The sequence below is a fragment of the Phyllostomus discolor genome, chromosome 5 (assembly GCF_004126475.2).
Source record: "Phyllostomus discolor isolate MPI-MPIP mPhyDis1 chromosome 5, mPhyDis1.pri.v3, whole genome shotgun sequence".
Classification (NCBI taxonomy): Eukaryota; Metazoa; Chordata; class Mammalia; order Chiroptera; family Phyllostomidae; genus Phyllostomus; species Phyllostomus discolor.
The window spans coordinates 174,937,762-174,956,610 of record NC_040907.2 but is presented as its reverse complement, the minus strand read 5'-3'; the positions used below and the strand labels follow the sequence as shown (position 1 = coordinate 174,956,610).

Here is an 18,849-nt window from a genome sequence, read left to right as displayed (position 1 = left end):
GCCGGGGCGGGGCCGGACGTGACGTCGGGAACCACTTCCGCTTCCGGCGCGGGCTGCGCGACGGGTTTCGGCGGGCTCCAGAGGTGGCGCGGCGCCGGCGGTGAGTGCGGCCCGTGCAGCAGGAGCGGCGGGGGCATTTCCCAAGCCCCGTGGTGCGGAGTCTCGCGCCCGTCCCCCGGGCCGCTCCCGGCCCTCGGAAAGCGGGGGTTTTATCGGGAGCCTCTGCTTAAAGCCCTTCGGTGGCCCCCCATTCCCTGAGTTCTGGGCCCGCGTCCCGGCGGTCGGTCCCTGCGCTCCGCCTGCCTTCCCGTCTCCTCCGGCCGCTCAGCGCCCGAGCCGCTCAGGGCGCCGTGCCCGGTGCCCATGGCGCAAGAATCGGGTGCGGTCAAGCATTTCCCAGGCTGAAATGTGATAGGCGACACGTGCGGGCCCCCGGGGCGCTCGAGACTTAATGTGGCGGGTGGGCCCGGCGCTCCCAGGCGCCCGCGGCTGCGGGTTCCTGCCTGCGCCTCCCGGTTGCAGCCGCCGCTGTGCTGGCGACCTGGGCACCAGCCTGTGCCTCCTCTGCCCTCCCGCTGGGGACCAGTGTTGGATGTGTGTGCCCCGTGAACATCAGTTGCATCCAGAGAACTTGTTTCCCATCCCCGGGATCACAGTTACGATTACGATTCGGGGTGAGATACTTACTGGCAGGGGAGACACCGTGATCTCCAAGGTGGTTTTCCCGGGGCGAGGCTTATCCGTTGCACTCCGGATGTGCTGACCCCTGCGATTTCCCCAAATGTGGGCAACTCGACTGCACAATTTGTGGTGGTGGCGGAGTGCGTTCGCGCTCTCCCCTAAAAAAAAAAAAAGATTCCTGAGTGATTGATTAGCTGTGGCTCCTGTGCCAGTGGTCTCTGCCGCTGGCAGCAGGGCGGTCCCGAACCTCTTTTGGGTCTCAGAGCCTTTGAGCATCTGTTGAAAGACCATCTCGGGAAGTTCACGGACAGGAATGACTCTGCCCTGATCCCAGCAGGTGTTCTGTTGTTCGTGGACCTGAGTTGGGAACCTGTGTAGGTAGATCGACACATGTATGGGGAGGGTGTGAAGTTTGTTCCTCTGTTTTTCCAGCCTGCAGCCGACTGCCCGTGAGTGTCTGTTCACACCCTCCCATCAGCACTGCTGATGGCGACGGCCAACAGGGCCTGTCATCAGTGGGAGCAGAGCCTGGTGCAGGCCACTGCCGGTCCCTTGGGCACGTCTCAGTTTCAGCCTTGAGGCCGGGGGTTCTGTATCTAATGGGGAGACCCCGGGACATCTGGTCGGCAGGGCCAACTGAGCAGAAGTGGAACCCCAGCCACCTCAGATGCACAGGGAACGGGCAGCACTTTTAGGAAGAGCACCTGCACGTGTAGCCAAGCTTGGGCGAGAGAGGGGAAGGTCCCGGGTATCAGAGTGCAGAGAGGATGCACACCTGAGCAGCACAGGGTTCGGGAACCAGGCGTGGGCCTCGTGGGCTGGAGCTGGGGTTTGTGCTGGGACAAGGGTCAGTGGCTCCGGCCTGTGCAGAGCTCCCTGCACAGACCCAGGCCCCCCACCAGGGCCACTGAGTCTGCCCGCCACTGGCCCAGGGCCTGGTGTTGTGGCCGCCTGGGGTGAAGGCGGGCCCAGCCTGAGGGTTCACAGCCTGTGCCCACAGGCTCCCGAGCTGAGGCGTGGGCCTGGAAGCTGGCTGGGAGGGTGGATCCCCAGAGGCTGCGTGCACACTGGAGACAGTGCCCAGGGAGAAATGACAAAGACCAGCCACAGCAGGGGCGCCACCCGCAGGAAGGGGAGGACTCACCGCACAAACAAGCCCTAGCAGGTCCACGGTCCACAGGGGGTGGCTGTGGTGATGGCCCAGCGGGGCATCGTGTGGCACACAGATGATGTGGTTTCTCAAAGGCGTGACGTGGGCCAGGTTTGACTGCTTTAAAATATTTAGGTCAATAGGGTTTTGTTTTTATAAATAGCTTTCCTCTCACTTCAGGAGAACACTCTGGGATGCTGTCTTGGAGCCAGAGCTATGAGTGAATTTCGGATACACCACGATGTCAACGAGCTGCTCAGCCTGCTGCGTGTGCACGGGGGGGAGGGGGCCGAGGTGTACATCGACCTGCTGCAGAAGAACCGGACCCCGTACGTGACGACCACCGTGTCGGCGCACAGCGCCAAGGTGAGTGCCCGCCCCGCACCGCGCAGAGTTCACCTTCCCCACCGGGCGCCCTGGCGGTTCCGGCAATGGGGCTGGAGAACCTTGGCCAGTTTTCCCGTGGACCCCACAGCGGTTCTGCCCCTCAGCCCAGACAGAAGGGTGGATGGAAGCTCAGGGAGCCCAGGCCCTTCACCATGCACCCCCCCATGACGGGGGCACGCAGCCGTGTCTCCAGTGTGTGGCCACATTGTGGCACAGACGTTTCCCCGACGGAAAGGGGAGCTCCTGGGAGTGACCACCTGGAAATCCCTTTCAAGTGAAGTACTTTTACTTGTTCAAAAAATATGCAATTCTCTCTTCTTGGTAGCACGGTTGTGAGAGTGTCTTCCTAATATGCCAAGGTTATGGGTTTGATCCCTGGGCAGGGCACATACAGGAATGGAAGTGTCAGCAAGTGGAAAACAGATGAGTGTTTCTGTCTCTCTCCCTCCCCCGCCGCCTTCTCTTCCACTGAAATCAATAACTAGCTCCGACTAGTGTGGCTCAGTGGACTGAGTGCCATCCTGCAAACCAAAGGGTCGCCAGTTCACTTCCCAGTCAGGGCACAGGCCTGGGTTGCGGGTCGGGAGTCCTGGCTGGGGACGTGTGAGAGGCAGCCACACGTGGACGTTTCCCTCGCACCTCAGTGTGCCTGCCCCCCTCTCCCCCCAGCCCTTCTCCTCTCCCTGGAGAGGAGCACAGTCAGTGAGGAAGTAGAGCCCCTGAGCCTGTGCGTGGCGAGCGTCTCGGGGAGCCTAGTGGAGGGAGCTCCCAGGGGAGAGGCCGTGGCTGCCTGGGGGGTTGGGGGTGGCGCGAGAGAACGCCTGGAGGAGGACGCGGTTTCACGGAACGCGTGATGCGTCGTCTCGGTTTGCTCTCAGTGACAGGTGGTCGTTTAGCCTGACTGACTTCACTGTACCTGGGTGGCTGTGTTCAGCTTCCTGGAAGATGTTTTCACGGTTCTCCGTTACTGTCGCTAACTCACTCGTGTTTGTGCTTTCGAGGTTAAAATAGCGGAATTCTCTCGTACTCCAGAAGACTTCCTAAAGAAATACGATGAACTGAAATCTAAAAACACGCGGAACCTCGACCCCCTGGTGTACCTGTTGTCAAAGCTCACGGAGGACAAAGAGGTAGCTGCTGTCGTGCCGGGGGTCCGGCGTGTGTCCGGGGGGCGTGCGCTGTGGGTGGTGCCAGGGAGTGTTTTAAGCCCACGGGCTTGCGCAGTGGAAATGGCACCTTGTGAGTCCGCTGTCCCCGAGCTCCTCCCGCCACGCGGCCTGGCTGTGGCAGCAGAGTGGAAGGAGCTCCCGACGGCAGACCCGGGAGGTGCCGGGGGCTGCTACCTCCGGGGGCTGGGTTTTGGCGGCTGTCTCGTGCCTCTGTGTGTCGGCTTACGTCATGTGCGTGATGCGTGTGACACCACGGAGAACACGTGCGAGCACCCAGGGGCTTGTTGGGTCCTTCCTCCTGCTGCCCAGGGCCCGGGGCCTGTTTGGGGGTGGAGGCGCAGCCGGACACCTGGTGACCTCTAGTGCTGGGAGCGGGGTGGGGGGCACTTGAGTGTAGAGAAGGGGCAGTGCTCTGGGCACAGAGGTCGGGGACTGGCTGCTAGAGCCACTGCAGGGTGTTCTTCCGTGCGGGAGCGCACGCGGCACCGTGTGTCAGGAAGCTGTGAGAGGCCAGACACCAGGGCTCGAGGGCTGGCAGGAGGCCGGCTCTCGCCCTCCTTGGGGTCGCTGGGGCTGGGAAAGAAGGGGCTGGGGTGGCCGTGCCGGGCGGAGTGCACGCACGTGCGGCCCCGTCTCAGGCGGGGCTCCGTGTGTGCAGACGCTGCAGTACTTACAGCAGAATGCGAGGGAGAGAGCCGAGCTCGCTGCCGCGGCCGCAGCCAGCAGCAGCACCAGCCTCAGCGCCCCTGCCCCGGCCGCCAGGATCTCCCTGCAGGAGCTCGAGGAGCTGAGGAAGCAGCTTGGCAGCGTGGCTGCGGGCTCCACGTGGCAGCAGGTACTGCAGCCCCTGCCCCCGCCCTCCCGCAGGCCCACACTTGTTGCCGCAGGGCGGGGGTGCACGGCTCACTGCCGTCTGTGAGAGGCGGATCTGCATGTGGAGGCCGACCACGACCAGCCGTGTGTGGACGAGGGTCCTGGACAAACTGGGGCCGGGGGTGTCCCACCCGGGCAGTTGGCCGCCTGCCAACGCAAACTGCAGTTCCCCGTCTCCCGCTGCTAGTCTGGGACGGCTCGTCTGTTTACGTGATGCTCCGCAGACAGTTTTCTCTGCACGGTGCCCTCTCCCCTGGACTTACTGCTTCTCTCGGTTTTGAGTTTACGTCCTGCCCTGTTCTCTCGACGCACACCCGCCTGCTCACAGCGTTGCCTCTGGCCTGCGAGCCCCGCAGACCGGTGTCCCTGGGAGGGCCCGAGCTGAGCTTGTTGAGCGCAGCCGCTGTGACCGGGACGACGGCCAGCACGGGTGGGACGTGTCCCGTGTCCACCAGCTCGCAAAGCCCTCACGCCAGTGGCCCGTGTGACAGATGAGGAAACCGAGTTTGCACGTGCCCTTGCCACACCTCAGCCGGCGCTTCACAGAGCCAGGCCCCCCGGGGGGGCCACTGCCCTGTGCGAGTGCCTGCGGCCAGCCTCCCCTGGGCGGCGCTCCCGCCTGTCCCCTGTCCCCGAGGGGCTTGGGCACCTCGTCTCCACCGTCTGTCTCTGGGGCCACATCTTCGCCCAGCAGGTCGCATCCAGCCACCAGAGAAGGTGTAGGTCTCCCCGAGGGTCGGCCTGCCCTGGCGAGGTGCCCTCGCTGCCGGTGCTGCGGGCAGGTCTGTGGGCCCTGCCCCGACCGACACCGGGCGAGAGCCTGGGTCCCCGCCCCTTGCGTTGGTAGACACACATTCCGAACCTTCCCGTGCTCAGGACCCGGCTTTCTCGGTGCCGTTGGTGTCAGTTTGAACTGTTTGCCCTGAAAGTGTGTCTTTGTTTTTGTTTTTAAAAACGTTCCCACCAGTCTCTAGAACTTACAAGAAAGATGCTCCGAGACAAGCAGAACAAAAAAAATTCGGGCCAGCGCCTCCCTGTCTTCCCCGCGTGGGTGTATGAGAGGCCCACGCTGGTCGGGGACTTCCTGACCGGCTCAGGCTTGAGCACGGACACAGCTGTGCCAATAGGTGCGTGGAGCGTGTGCTTTCGGCAGTCTGCGTGGGGGGCCCGGGGGCGGGTGGCTGCTGTGCTCAGAGCCCACGCTGTGCCCCGGGCAGGTGACCAGGTGTGATGCTGTGCCGTCTGCTGGTGGGCCTCGGGCTCAGTTGCCCTGGGGCAGCCTGAGAGTGGGCAGCTGGGGCAGTTCTCAGAGACACCCTTCTCCTGGTGCTGCCTCCAGCCCCCCACGTGCGGCTATCAGTCCAGGTATAAGGGAGGATTCCGAGGGTTTTCTGGGGCTGGGAGCTTGGGGGCCAGGAGGCACTGGGTGTGGCAGTCCCACTCGGTTTCCTGGGACTGTCCTCAAGTCTGCCGGGCTGTCCTAAGGGAGCCACCTCACGCTGTGTGTTTATGGCGGGACTTGTCAGCACAGGAAGCCTCCCTGTGACCCGAGAGCAGCGTGTGGACGCTGTGCACACACACGGCTCCGCTGGAAACGCTTCCCAGGCCCCTGCCTGCTCCCGGGTGGGCACAGGCCTAGGGGAGGGGTTGCTTTTGCTGTTGCTTTTCTTTTTTCTTTTCTTCTTCTTTTTTTTTTAAGGTTTTACTGCTCTGGCTGGTGTAGCTCAGTGGATTGAATGTGGGCTGTGAACCAAAGGGTTGCCGGTTCAATTCCCAGTCGTGGCATGTACCTGGGTTGTGGACTAGGTCCCCAGTAGGGGGTGCAAGGGGCAGCCACACATTGGTGTTCCTCTTTTTCCATCTGTTCCCCTTTCTCTAAAAGTAAATAAATAAATTTTTTTTTTTTTCGAAAGTGAAGGTTTTATTTATTTAGAGGAGAATGAAAGAAGAGAGAAACGGAGAAAAACAGTTCAGTTGCTTCTCTCAGGCCCCCAGCTGAGGACCTGGGCCACAACCCAAGCATGTGCCCTGACTGGGAATCGAACTGGCGATCTTTCAGTTCACAGCCGGCACTCAATCCACTGAGCCACGCCAGGCATGGCCTGAGTGTAGGGATTTCTACCTGCTTAGTGCTTTTAGGCTCTGATGGGCTGGCCCGGGCTCCCTGGCCTGCCTGGGCTAGCGACTTCCGTTCTGGTGGCTTTGAAATTGCAGCCTTTGGTGCCCCGGTGGGGTCAGTCAAAGCGAAATGAGCAGCTGCCTCTTACCTCTGTAGTTACTTGAGGAAAACGGGTGAGAGCATGACTTTTGGTGGGCAGGTTGCGGGAGCAGGGGCTCCGGCCATGCGCGCGGCCCCAGCAGTGTCTGTGGCCCACAGGCTCACTGCCCCTGGCCTCCCAGGAGGCGGCCGTCGTGGAAGACCTGCTCTACGTGCTGGCGGGTGTGGACGGCAGGTACATCACCGCCCAGCCGCTCACCGGGAGACAGAGCCGGACCTTCCTGGTGGACCCCAACCTGGACCTGTCCATCAGGGAGCTGGTGAACAGGATCCTCCCAGTGGCCTCCAGCTACTCCACCGTGACCAGGTAGGCGCGGGACACCGGCCTCCCCGGACACATCTGGCTGCGAGCACACGTCGCCCCAGCGTCACTCGTGGCCAGACATTGAGGGCTGAGGGCGGGTGCGGGGGGCCCCGTCTGCGCGTGAGAGTGGGGCGCTGGCGCCAGACGCAGAGTGCCCGGCCCCGCCTGGAAACGCAGCTGTAGCTTCTCAGAGGCGGCAGCACCTCCTCTCCCCCTAGGTTCATCGAGGAGAAGTCGTCCTTCGAGTACGGGCAGGTGAACCAGGCGCTGGCGGCCGCCATGCGGACCCTGGTGAAGGAGCACCTGATCCTGGTCTCGCAGCTGGAGCAGCTGCAGAGGCAGGGCCTGCTGTCGCTGCCGAAGCTCTGGTTCTACGTGCAGCCGGCCCTGCGCACCGTGGACATCCTGGCCTCCCTCGGTGCGGCTCCGGGGGGACGCGGGGCGGGGCGGGCCCTGCAGTGGTGCGGCCGCTGCTGGCATGAGGATGGGGTGGGTTTTGTCCTCAGGGCTGTGAGGCCAAAGCGGTGTTGCTTCGTGTGTGACTAATTCGTGGGAGAGAACTGGAGGCTTTGTGGGTAGACTGTGCAATCAGCTACGGCTTTGCAGTTTGGGTGCATCCCCTAAGGAGGCACCGGTCCCGTGGGGAGCTAGAGGCCGGGCTCCACACGGCTCCTGCTTCCTCGGCACCGAGCGCAGCCTCCCTCACAGCCACCTCCGTGGATAAAGGCGAGTGTGTCGGGGGGGCCACCCTGAGCCTGCTGCACGACCGGAGCTTCAACTACACGGGGGACAGCCAGGCGCAGGAGCTCTGCCTCTACCTGACCAAGGCCGCCAGCGTGCCCTACTTCGAGATCCTGGAGAAGTGGATCTACAGGGGCATCATCAACGACCCGTACAGGTGGGCCGGAGGGGGCTCTTCGACTCCTGCCTCTGTGGGGCGGGTGGACGGTGGTGCCGGGTCCGCTCAGAGGCCACAGCGGCAGCCTTGCCCCGGCTTTGGGCGAGGCTGGGCCCGGCCCCCGCGGTCGTGACCGGTACGCCTGCCTGCTTCCAGCGAGTTCATGGTGGAGGAGCACGAGCTGCGGAAGGAGAAGATCCAGGAGGACTACAACGACCGCTACTGGGACCAGCGGTACACCGTGGTGCAGCGGCAGATCCCCTCCTTCCTGCAGAAGATGGCGGGCAAGGTGCTCAGCACAGGTGCGGCCCGGGGGCCCCGCCCACCCGGACACCTGCACGTCCTCTGCGGCTGTGTCCCCGGGGCGGGCGCAGGTGCCGGGCTGCGAGGGCCGCGCTCTGGCTCTGGGCTCTGGGTGACCATCTTGTTCCCTGACCCCAGGAGGCTGTCCCAACAGGCGCCTCGCCTCCCTCCTCACCGAGAACTTTCTAGAGCTCTGTTGCTACTTAAGGGAAACCTTGCTTTTGCTCACGACTCCGACAGCACGTGTGTGGGTTTGCACACCAGCCCCCAGGCCCCCGGTTCTCTCGGGACACCGGCCGGTGTCCTGCAGTCCCACGTAGCCCCAATGCCGATGCCCAGACGCCCCCGCGGGCCCCACTTCACACGCCGGCTGTGAGTGTCGGGGTCCCTGGGCCACCGGCACTTCTGTCCGAGGCGATGACAAATCGGGGCTCCCCATGACCCCTCCCTGGATTTTGTTTCTTGGTAACTTGCCAGAGCAGCTCAAAGAACTCGGGGGCCCCCTGCTTCCCAGGTGACTGGTGGATCGTAAAGGGCACCAGGTGACCAGGTGGCTGAAGAGGTCAGGGAGGGTCCCCGAGCACAGACGCTTCTGTCCCCGTGGTTTTGGGGTGCACCACCCCCTGGCAGGTGGATGTGTTCACCAGTTACCCGGAAGCTCGTCACAGCCCTCTTCAGGGTTTTGTGGAGGCCCCGTCCTGTGGGCCCAGCAGGGCACGGTGGTGGCCTGGAGACCGCCTCTGTCTCGGCACCAGCCCCTCCCCCGACGCTGGGCGGGGCCGAGAGTTCCAGCCGCCTGGCCACCTCCCCTGGCCAGTTCCTCGGACTACCAGCCGCACCCTGAAGCTCTAGGGGGGCAGCCGGGAGCCCCCTCAGCAGCATAAGCTGTGGTGTGTGTCTCGTCTCTCCGTGTCACACGCCTTCTGGGGAAAGCCATCAAGGACACAGCCCACCGGCCAGCTGTGGTCCCGTCCCCTCACTGGGCCCAGAAGGCACGTGTGGGCGCTGCTTGGAGCCCGTCTGGCGGCCGTCTGGGGCAGGGCCTGGAGGCGGCTGCTGGAGCCCGTTTCCGTGGTGTGATCAGAGAGTCGGATGTGAGCAGTCCCCGAAAACCAGCGCGGTGACTGCTCCCCACTGCGGTTGGTGGCAGAGTCTCCACGGAGGCTAGAGCGGGTCGCCGGAGCCCCCGCCCGGTCCGCCCCGTGACCTGCCCTGCCCTCTGGCTGGTGCGTGTGACGGGGTGTTTAATCCGCCCCCGCCTCCTTGCAGGAAAGTACCTGAACGTGGTCAGGGAGTGTGGTCGCGATGTCACCTGCCCGGTGGCCAAAGAGGTCGTCTACACCTTGAAGGAGCGGGCGTACGTGGAGCAGATCGAGAAGGCCTTCGGCTACGCGAGCACGGTGCTGCTGGACTTCCTGATGGAGGAGCAGGAGCTCGTGGCCCACCTGAGGTGCGCCAGCCCCCCCCCAGCGCGGCGAGTGACCTGTGCAGGCGGGCCAAGACCCGGGGCTGCTGGCGGTCCGCCTGTTGTTCCGCAGACGGGCGGGCGCAGGCCGACTCGCGTCCAGCCTCCCTGCCGGGCGCCCGTGGACCCTCCTCCGCAGCCTCGCTCCCCGCCGGGCACCACCCTGGCCCTGTCTGGGCCCCCACAGCCGCACGCCCTGCAGGCCCGGGCCCGGCGGTCCTGCCCGAGAGAGCCGGCCACGGTCGCGGTCACGTGGCCTGTGGCGGCCGAGCTCTCTGCGCGCACGGCTGTTTCTCGGTCACTGGCAGCGTCGCTCCCGAGTGCGGCTGGTCTCGGGAGCAGCCGCCCTGAGGTCTGCCCCCGCCCCCGCCCAGGTCCATCAAGCGCTACTTCCTGATGGACCAGGGGGACTTCTTCGTGCACTTCATGGACCTGACGGAGGAGGAGCTGAAGAAGCCGGTGGACGACATCACGCCCACACGCCTGGAGGCGCTGCTGGAGCTGGCCCTGCGCATGAGCACCGCCAACACGGACCCCTTCAAGGACGACCTGAAGGTGCGCCGGCTCCTGCCCGGCCAGACGGTCGGCGGGCTCCCTCCCTCCCTGTGCGCCGAGTTGGCTCCCAGTGTTGGGCCGTCCTGGCGTCTCGGGAATGCGCCCCACTTGGCCGTGGGGGATGCTCCTTTCTCGTGTGGCTGCATGCGGCTCCCCGGTGGTGTTCAGGACTTTCGCGTCCCTGCTCTCCGGGGACACGGCCTGCACTGTCCCGTGTGTCTCCGGCGTGGTTGCCAGGAGCCCTGGCCGCCTACATGGAGCCGGGAAGTGTCAGGAGCGGGGGCTGGTTCTTTCCACGGAGTGGGGGGTTGCCTCGGTCCTCCTTCGGCCCCAGGTCTGCGCACACTCTTCCTGCCCGCGTCCGTTTTGGTTGCTGGTGTCCCCAGACGGGCAGCTGGGATTGACTCCCACGGCCCTGCTGGCTTCCGTGGGGTTGACTGCGATGCCCCTGCGTTCACATCTGGTCTCTCGTTAGCGTTTTCTTCCTGCCCCCCTCTAGCTACTGTGAGTTTGGCAAGTTTGTTGGCCTTTCTTTTTCTTTTTCTTTCTGTAAAGATTTTATTTATTTATATTCAGAGAGAAGGGAAGGAAGGAAGAAAGAAAGAGAAACATCAATGTGTGGCGGTCTCTTGTGCGCCCCCTACTGGGGACCTGGCCTGCAACCCAGGCATGTGCCCCGACTGGGAATCAAACCAGCAACCCTTTGGTTCACAGGCCAGTGCTCAATCCACTGAGGTACACTGGCCAAGGCCTTTTTTCTGCTGTTTTCTACGTGCTCTCATTTTTTTAAGCTTTTCCTCTCAAACTCTCTGTTTGCGTGTGTGAGAGGCAGGGTGACAGCACAGGTCAGCGACGAGACAAACGGCGAGATTGAGCACCGTCGTGTCAGGCCCGGGGACGGGGCCGGCACCACAATGAGCCGCCTCCTCCTTTCGGCCCTTACAGCCTGGCCACAGACACCATCAGACCATAGCACTTCCCGAGCTTTCTGGGGCTCTCCAGTGACCCCAGGGCCAGGGAGCTGGTGGCACGGGGCCTGCTGCTGAGTAAGTGCTGGAGAGCGAGCACCGCGCGCCCTGCTTCTGCGTGTGCAGTGTCACCCTGCGTGTCGTCACTGCGTCGCTCCTTCCCGCTGCTCCCGTCGGCTCCCCGCGGAGCACCGCCGGCCTGGCGGCAGAGTGGCACCAGGACTCAGGCGGCTGGGGGGTCAGGCCTGCCCTCTGTGCCGCAGCTTCGGCACTCGAGCCCTGGCCGAGAGACCTCGGAGCTGAGGTCCGAACAGGCTGAGAGACGCTTTGTTTGGAGAGGCGCGGGGGGGGGGGGGGGGGGGCTCAGGGAGCGAGTTCCGAGGCCCAGGAAGTGCCCTGGGGGGGCGGGGTTGTGTCTCTGCCCTCTGCCCTGCTCCCGGCCCTTCCCCTCTCTGCGGCCCTGGGTGCGGTTGGTTCTCTCCCTAGTCTCTTGGGTGTGAACCAGGTTGCCGACTCATGCCCTCATGTCTGTGGAGGTGCCCCCACCGCGGCCACCTCTGCGGGCGGCTCTCCACGCCCCGTGTGGGGCGGCTCACCGTGCTGTCTGATCTCTGCTGCGGTCTTCCCAACCCCTCGTGGTGGTGGTTCACCTTCACGTTTCTGCCTTTCTCGGTGTTCCCCCCATTCCCGCCGGCCCGCTCTCCGCTGGCGTGTCCAGGCAGACAGTGGGGAACCGGGTCTCCACCGCGGTCTCGCGGCTGTTTCTCCTTTCAGTCTTCAGCCTGCACTCTGGGTGTCCGGGGTCGCTGCTCACGTGCGAGACTGCGTGTGTGGGGCAGATTCCTGGAAGCGGACTTACCGGACTGAAACATATGCCCTCGCTCGCCCCCTGGCTGCTCCGGGGGCTGGGCGTCGTCCCGCAAAGTGGAAGGCCGCTGGCTCCATTCCTGGTCAGGGCGCACGCCCGGGTTGCGGGGTCAGTGCCCAGTCAGGGGCGTGGGAGAGGCAGCCGGTGGTTTCCCTCGCTCGAGAGGCACCTGTGCCGAGCTCCCCGCCCCCTCTCAGGCGAGGGCGCCCTCACGCTGTCCCGGCGGGCGGTCGGCACTCGATAAGCTTTTGAAGACACCGACGTCGGGCATGGCACCGCCTGGAAGGGCCGTTCTGCCTGCCCAGACCTGCCCTCTCTGGCCTGGGCCTGGGGCGCGTGGGAGGGGGTCCCTCGGGAGGGGTTCAGGTCTGCCGGGTGCACCCTGTGGACCCTCGTTCCCACACAGCCCCTCGTAGCTCTCTTTCTCACTTCAGTGGGAAGTGGTCGTGTCTCTGCAGTGTTTCTGGAGCGGCTGGGCCTCTGAGCCAGTCCCAGGTTGCTCTCCTGTCTGGTCAGCACAGGTGGGGCCGGGGTCGCAGCCTGATGCTTTTTCACGGTGAGTTGCACAAAAGTAAAACATGTTTTTAATGACAGCTGTCGTGCAGCATTCCACTACCTTCAGGTGAGAGCACGGGGACGAGACGTGTGCTGGGCTGGCCAGAAAGTTCATTTGCTTCTCCCGCAGGTCAGCCCCAGTAGCACTCGGCCGGCTCTGGCATCGTCGTTGGAAACAGTCTTGTTGGATTGTATCGTGACAGCTGTCATTTCAGCGTGCACTTTTTTTTTTAAGAGGCGTTGAAAGCTTCTTAGTTTTTTTGGTTTTTGTTTTTAATTTTTTTAAAGATTTTGTTTACTTATTTTTAGAGAGAAGGGAAGGGAGAGAGAGAGGCAGAGAAACATCAATTCATGGTGGCCTCTCACATGCCCCCTGCTGGAGAACTGGCCTGCAACCCAGGCATGCGCCCTGCCTGGAATCAAACCGGTGACCCTTTGGTTCGCAGGCCCAAGCTCAGTCCACTGAGCTACACTGGCCAGGTCTCAGTGTGTGTTTTTAAAAACTCACCGAAGTTGGTGAGTTTTTGTGCAACCATTTTAATATTAAAGACAGAAGGAACTACGCGTTTTTGGCATGTCATGCTTTGTTATCTCACGAGGTGAAAACACCTGAAAGGTGAAAAAGATGTGTGCGGTGCGTGGAGAAGGTGCTGTGACTGTCTGGGTGTCGGGAGTGGCTTTTGAAGCTCCACATCCGGTCTCTCGCTGGATGAGCTCCACGTCAGGTTGGCCAGCCGAAGGTGGCGTGGTCGAACGGAGACACCGGAGACACCGGTTGAGGACGCCGCACGATGCCAGGCAGGAGACGGTGACGCGCCCACAGCATCCACGTCGGTCACGTTGTCGGGGGGAAATGACAGACGCGTCCCTCATTTCGCAGAAAAGCACTTCGTGAAGCGGACCCTGAGACCGCCCACTGGAAACTGGGGAGGGCTCGCACCCGACGCTCCTGCTTCTCCCCCCCAGATCGACCTGATGCCCCACGACCTCATCACTCAGCTTCTGCGGGTGCTGGCCATCGAGACCAAGCAGGAGAAGGCGATGGTGCAGGCCGACCCCACGGAGCTCTCGCTGAGCGGCCTGGAGGCTTTCTCTTTCGACTACGTGGTGAAGTGGCCCCTGTCTCTGATCATCAACAGGTGAGCGGGGTCCCTCGGGCACCAGCGGCGGGGCAGTCTCCAGGCGAGGTCAGCGGGGGCAGGGGGAGGGGCCAGGCATGCCACCCCTCGGCTTGTTCTCCTCCGAGCGTGCTGGGCGGGGGATGTTCGCCCCGTTGGGGTGGCCGCACCGCCCGGCCGTGGTCCCCGCCGGAGCCCCGTCCCAGCCCGGGTGTCGGGGCCCTGCGCCCTCTCCCCTCCCTCGGCAGGAAGGCCCTGACGCGCTACCAGATGCTGTTCCGGCACATGTTCTACTGCAAGCACGTGGAGCGGCAGCTCTGCAGCGTCTGGGTCAGCAACAAGGCCGCCAAGCAGCACGCGCTGCACTCCGCCAAGTGGTGCGTGCTGCGTCCGCTCGGGGCGCCGACCCCAGGTGCACCCCCAGGGTGTTCGTGGCGGTTGCCGACCTCGAGCGGCACCGGCTCTGTGCCCCCCACCGCCTGCACGAACCGAAGGGCCAGCTGCTTCTCTGGGTGGGACCCCTGGGGACCTCAGTTCCTCTCGGGGCAGGAGCCTCGTGGTGGCGGCGCCCTGCCCGTTAGAGCCCGGGCACTCCGCCCGCCGGTCTGTGGCCCCTGTGTGGTCTGGGTCCCAGGCGGCTCGGCGTGTCCACGTGCCGCTGAGGGCAGGCGCACCCGCGTCCCCAGCCCGCGTGGGCCTGGGGTGGGCGGGGAGCAGGAGGCCCGGTGCAGGCGCCAGCTCCCGCGACCTCTGCCCCCAGGTTCGCCAGCGCCTTCACGCTGCGGCAGCGGATGCTGAACTTCGTCCAGAACATCCAATACTACATGATGTTCGAGGTCATGGAGCCGACCTGGCACGTCCTCGAGCGGAACCTGAAATCCGTGAGTCTGGACCGGACGGGCTGACGAGCTTCCATGGCCTGGGGCAGTCAGCAGCCCCGCCCCCACAGCGCATGGTCTGCAGCAGGGAGGGTGCTGGGTCGGGTCAGGGTGGCGGGTGCCGTCAGCGGGGCTGCACCCAGAGCCCCGTGAGGAGAAGCCGCACCTGTGCACATGCTGTCCTTCCTCGGACCCCATGAGTAGGGGGGGCGGGGGGGGGTGTCTGTTCCCCGGGCGGAGCCCCGGGGTCGAGCTGGTGGAGCAGCACGGGCGCCTGCCCTTGCGGGAGCCCTAGAGCCTCAAGTGGGGGTGGCCCACGCACCCCCTGCAGGTGCTGCGCCCTCTGGGGCTTCTCCACCAGAAGGCCCCTTGCCCTGCACCAAGTCCCGGAAGCAGGAGGTGGCCAGCAGCCGTGCCTGCCCCTTCCTGTCTTCAGGGATCAAAACCTTAGGCTTTGGGGCACGTTCAGTGTTACTTCCGTTCAGCGGTGTGAAGTTTCCCCCCAAAGACCACCGGCCCATTTAGAACGTGGAGACAGGGCAAGCGTGCGGTGCCCGTGCTGAAGCCGGGGCACACGTGTGGGCAGCGTGGGCGTGCTCCCCGCAGGCCTCCAACATCGACGACGTGCTGGGCCACCACACGAGCTTCCTGGACACCTGCCTGAAGGACTGCATGCTCACCAACCCCGAGCTGCTCAAGGTCTTCTCCAAGCTCATGTCCGTGTGCGTCATGTTCACCAACTGCATGCAGGTGCGGCCCCGCCCCGTCCTGCCCGTCCAGGGCCCGCGGTCCTCCCCGGGCCGCACCCAGGTGTCCTGAACACCCTGCCCCCTGTCAGAGCGCGGCTCTCCTGACGCGGTGTGGGGCAGGCACCCGTCACAAGCAGGGGGACAGAAAACGAGTGTTGGGGGTGGACGGGGTGACATGGGGTGCTGGCGGGCACAGGGGCGTCTGAGCTGGTGGGGCTGTGGGAGGGCGTGGAGGCGGTGGCCAGTGACAGCGGACAGGAGCACGGCGATCGGTTCTCATTTAGGAGCCCCGTGGGGTTGCAAACCGGAAAACAAGTGTTTTCCGAGAAATTGGTCCCTAGGCCCCTGACAGGCAGCCTGGGGTGGTGTGGGTTCCCCCGCAGCCTCCAGGGGGGACCCGCTGTCCCCGAGCCCGCCTGTGTCCCGGGCGCACGGGGCTCGTGCTGCCGCAGCACACTGGTTGTGACAAGCGGTTTCCCTGGCCCCCAAGAGGTTCGCGCAGAGCATGAGCCTGGACGACGAGCTGGGCCGCCGGGCCCTGGAGCACGTGCTGGGGCCGCCCTCGGAGGCCGAGCGGGCGGGGGAGCGCACCCGCAAGGTGGGTGGCCGCGCCGGTCGGTCCTCCTGAGGGAGCCGGCAGTGTCCGGGTCCCGCCCCCAGAGAGCCGAGCTGCTCCCAGCCTTTCGTTTCTGTCTTCCCCTTGATTGAGAGGCAGCCGTCTACTTTTCTAAGAAATTTGATTGATTGATTGATTGATTTTTAGAGAGAGGGGAAAGGAGGGAGAAAGAGAAACGCCAGTGTGTGGTTGCCTCTCACACGCCCCCTTCTGGGGGCCTGGCCCACAACCGAGTACAAGCCACAGAAATCTCCACTGCCCGCTCCCCAAAACCCCCTCACCCCCAGCGTGGCTTGCTCCAGGCGAGGCCCTCAGAGTGGGGACAGTTCGGGCCGAGCTCGGTGCCCCGAGTGGCCTGGTGCACGGCAGCCCCCGGGAGAGCCTGTCCTCCACTGCCCCTCAGGCCGCTAGCCCCCGTGTTCCCGTGCCGTCCCCTCGGAGGGGTGGCCATGGCAAAACCCAGCGGGCGTTGCGGGCCAGACGGCCCGGAGCAACTCCGTTCCCTGTGCAGCTGCGCCCCAGCCAACCCTCGAGTCCCCGGAACACGCCCTGACACTCACCCTTCTGCTGGAAACGCGCGGAAGGAGGGGGAGGCAAGCCGGGCCCCTGTCTTCCAGCACCTGGCGGAGCACGCGGACGCGCCGCCGCTGGCCTCCAGCTTCGAGGCCACCGTCAGCAAGTTCGACAAGAACTTCTCGGCCCACCTGCTTGACCTGCTGGCCCGCCTGAGCCTCTACAGCACCAGCGACTGCGAGCACAGCATGGCCAGTGTCATCTCCAGGTGCGCATGGGGCCCTGGCTTCCCTCACTGGCCCCTGCCACCCTTGGGTCCCCAGAAGACATGAGGGTGTCAGCCCTTCGGCAGCTGCTGGTCCTGTGTCGCCCCCTGACGTGGCAGCGGTTACCTGTTCCCTGGGGCATGCATTCCCCAGGGTGTGCCGGGCCGTGCCCGCGGGCCAGCCCTGCTCACTGTTGTGCTCCCTGGGCCCTGGCCCGGGCCACTGGATGGGCCCCCCACAACCCCTGCCCTGCGTGTCCAGTGGCAGCGTCCCCCCCCCCCGCCAGCTCCCGATGAGCAGGGAGGAGGTGGCCAGGGGAGGGCGCTGTGTGGAAGCTGAGGCTGGTGTGCATGTGCACGTGTGACGTCCACTCGTGTGTGAGCATGCATGTCTGTGAGCGTGCCGGTGGCAGCCTTCACCCGTGGTGAGGAAAAGGGGTCTCACGCGGCCCCCGCAGGGTGGGACCCCGCCCGGGCATCTGCTGGGCCCACCCAAGCCCCGCCCTCACCCCCAGGCTGGACTTCAACGGCTTCTACACGGAGCGCCTGGAGCGCCTGTCTGCAGAGAGGAGCCAGAGGGCGGCGCCCCCGGTGCCCGTTCCACGGGGGCCCCCGGCCGCCGCGCCCAGAGTCGCCATCCCCGCGCAGTGAGGCCCTCAGTGCCTTGCACCCACCGCAGCCGGAGGGGGGAGGCGGCGGGCAGTGGGTGCTGCTGCGCGAGTGCGTGCCGGGTTCTGGTCGGAAGCCCCAGAGTGCGTGGGCCGCCGTGTTGTGGGGTGCGGTCTGGACGTCACCTGCGCCCGCCCAGCTCTCGGCGGGTGCGTACCTGTGAGCCCGCTGAGGTGGAGCAGGGGCACCTCGGGGGGGGGGGGGGGGTGTTTTGACTTCGAATAAAGACAAAGTGCATTTCAGCAACATCAAGGTAATTGCCAAGATGCCTTGTGGCGGTGGGAGGGGGCTGGGCTCCCCAGAGTCGCCCAACCCCTCCCGCCTTGGCCATCGTGTGCTCCCGACACCAGGGGGCAGCAGCCCCTCGTCCTGGGGTGAGTCAGGAGGCCCCCAAGGGCTCAGGCCGAGGCCTCTGTCCTCTTCGTCTGCAGTAGGTAGGCGTGTGGCCGCTCCGCTCCACAGACCCACGCCCCTCCCAGCCCTGCAGTGGGTGGCACCACGAGCACCTCTGGGTGCTCTGCTGGGTCTTGTGTAATTTTTTTTTTTTAAGATTTTATTTATTTATTTTTAGAGAAGGAAGGGAGGGAGAGAGAAAGAGAAACGTCAATGTGCGGTTGCTGGGGGCTGTGGCCTGCAACCCAGGTGCCCTGACTGGGAATCGAACCTGCAACGCTTTGGTTCACAGCCCGAGGTCAATCCACTGGGCTACGCCAGCCATGTCTTGTGTTATCTTTGAAATCCAGTTCAAACCACCTGCTGCAGGCAGCCTTCTTGGCAGAGGAGGACCAAGACCCCGAGGAGCCCCGGGGGCCTAGACAAGGGCCCCTTGGGGCGTGCGCATGTGTGGCTGTGCTCGGGCCTCTGCCTTGCAGGGCCGGGCAAGCCCGAGCTGCTTCCCCTTCTGCAGGTTGTGCAGGTGTGACCTGTGAGCACACAGGCTCACCTGCCAGCCCAGGTGGCCAGGGACAGGGTCGTAAAGCATGCAGACTGGGCGGAGGAGCCGCTGGCTCCATGTGGGCTGTCCCTGCCCGGGGCTGCAGCTCCAGTGACGCACCCAGCAGCACCTGCCACTGCTGGGAGGGAGCCAGTTGTGTGTGGCCTGGGGGCTGGGCAGGAGCCCCGGGCCCACGGGGGTCCTGGCTGCTGACGGGAAGCACCTGTGGGGAGCCGTGCGCAGGGTGGCTGGCTCGCTGGGGGGCCACGTCCCGCGATGCTGCACAGGACACGAGGCTGGGGAACAAGTGAAGTCGAGGGAGGACTTGGGGTTCACGTGGGAAGTGAGCTCGGGGGCCTGCCCTGGGGGCAACAGCAGCCTCCCTGGAGCCCCGCCCACGCTGCTGCCGCAGCCAGAGCCTGTCTCCCCTGCCTGAGACGCCCGAGTCTGCCAGCCCTCCCCCCTCTCCATGCCATTCCCTTTGGGGGAAGTAGTGGTCCGCTGAACTGTGACCTCTGGTCTGGGGACACCACAGCCTGTCACCTCAGCGTCCCGAGGAGCATGTCCGGAATGTGGAGCGAACCCACCGGGCTCCGCTGCAGGCCAGGTCTCCAGGGGAGGAACCCCTGGACCCCCCTCAATGGCAGGCCGGC

At 64.7% G+C, this 18,849-nt stretch overlaps 1 protein-coding gene and 1 non-coding gene across 5 annotated transcripts; both read left to right on the top strand.

The window, feature by feature from the left end:
* The first annotated feature begins 10 nt into the window (after nucleotides 1-10).
* On the top strand, nucleotides 11-17,515 carry TUBGCP2 (tubulin gamma complex associated protein 2). 4 transcript variants are annotated; one of them, XM_028512980.2, is made up of 18 exons: nucleotides 11-100; nucleotides 2,015-2,197; nucleotides 3,220-3,348; nucleotides 4,046-4,222; nucleotides 5,228-5,387; nucleotides 6,638-6,845; nucleotides 7,061-7,260; nucleotides 7,551-7,740; nucleotides 7,897-8,042; nucleotides 9,313-9,493; nucleotides 9,883-10,063; nucleotides 13,421-13,593; nucleotides 13,821-13,949; nucleotides 14,333-14,453; nucleotides 15,057-15,200; nucleotides 15,690-15,797; nucleotides 16,433-16,596; nucleotides 17,109-17,515. In XM_028512980.2, exons 2-18 carry the CDS (start codon nucleotides 2,048-2,050, stop codon nucleotides 17,242-17,244), a joined length of 2,697 nt encoding a protein of 898 aa, XP_028368781.1. In that variant the 5' UTR covers nucleotides 11-100; nucleotides 2,015-2,047; the 3' UTR covers nucleotides 17,245-17,515. The 4 variants fall into 4 exon arrangements, with proteins under 4 accessions (XP_028368781.1, XP_035883363.1, XP_035883364.1 ...); XM_036027470.1 differs by having other exon boundaries at nucleotides 2,012-2,197; XM_036027472.1 differs by having other exon boundaries at nucleotides 20-100; nucleotides 1,995-2,197.
* On the top strand, nucleotides 680-842 carry LOC114498340. The gene has a single exon (XR_003684764.1). It is a non-coding gene; the product is annotated as a U1 spliceosomal RNA (small nuclear RNA).
* Nucleotides 17,516-18,849: the final 1,334 nt, after the last annotated feature.

Bases quoted from the DNA above. Each gene is read 5' to 3' on its own strand.
- TUBGCP2 (XM_028512980.2), top strand. From the start codon at position 2,048: ATGAGTGAATTTCGGATACACCACGATGTCAACGAGCTGCTCAGCCTG. The intron at 3,349-4,045 runs GTAGCTGCTGTC...CCGTGTGTGCAG, and splicing joins AGCTCACGGAGGACAAAGAG to ACGCTGCAGTACTTACAGCA. The intron at 5,388-6,637 runs GTGCGTGGAGCG...TGTGGCCCACAG, and splicing joins GGACACAGCTGTGCCAATAG to GCTCACTGCCCCTGGCCTCC.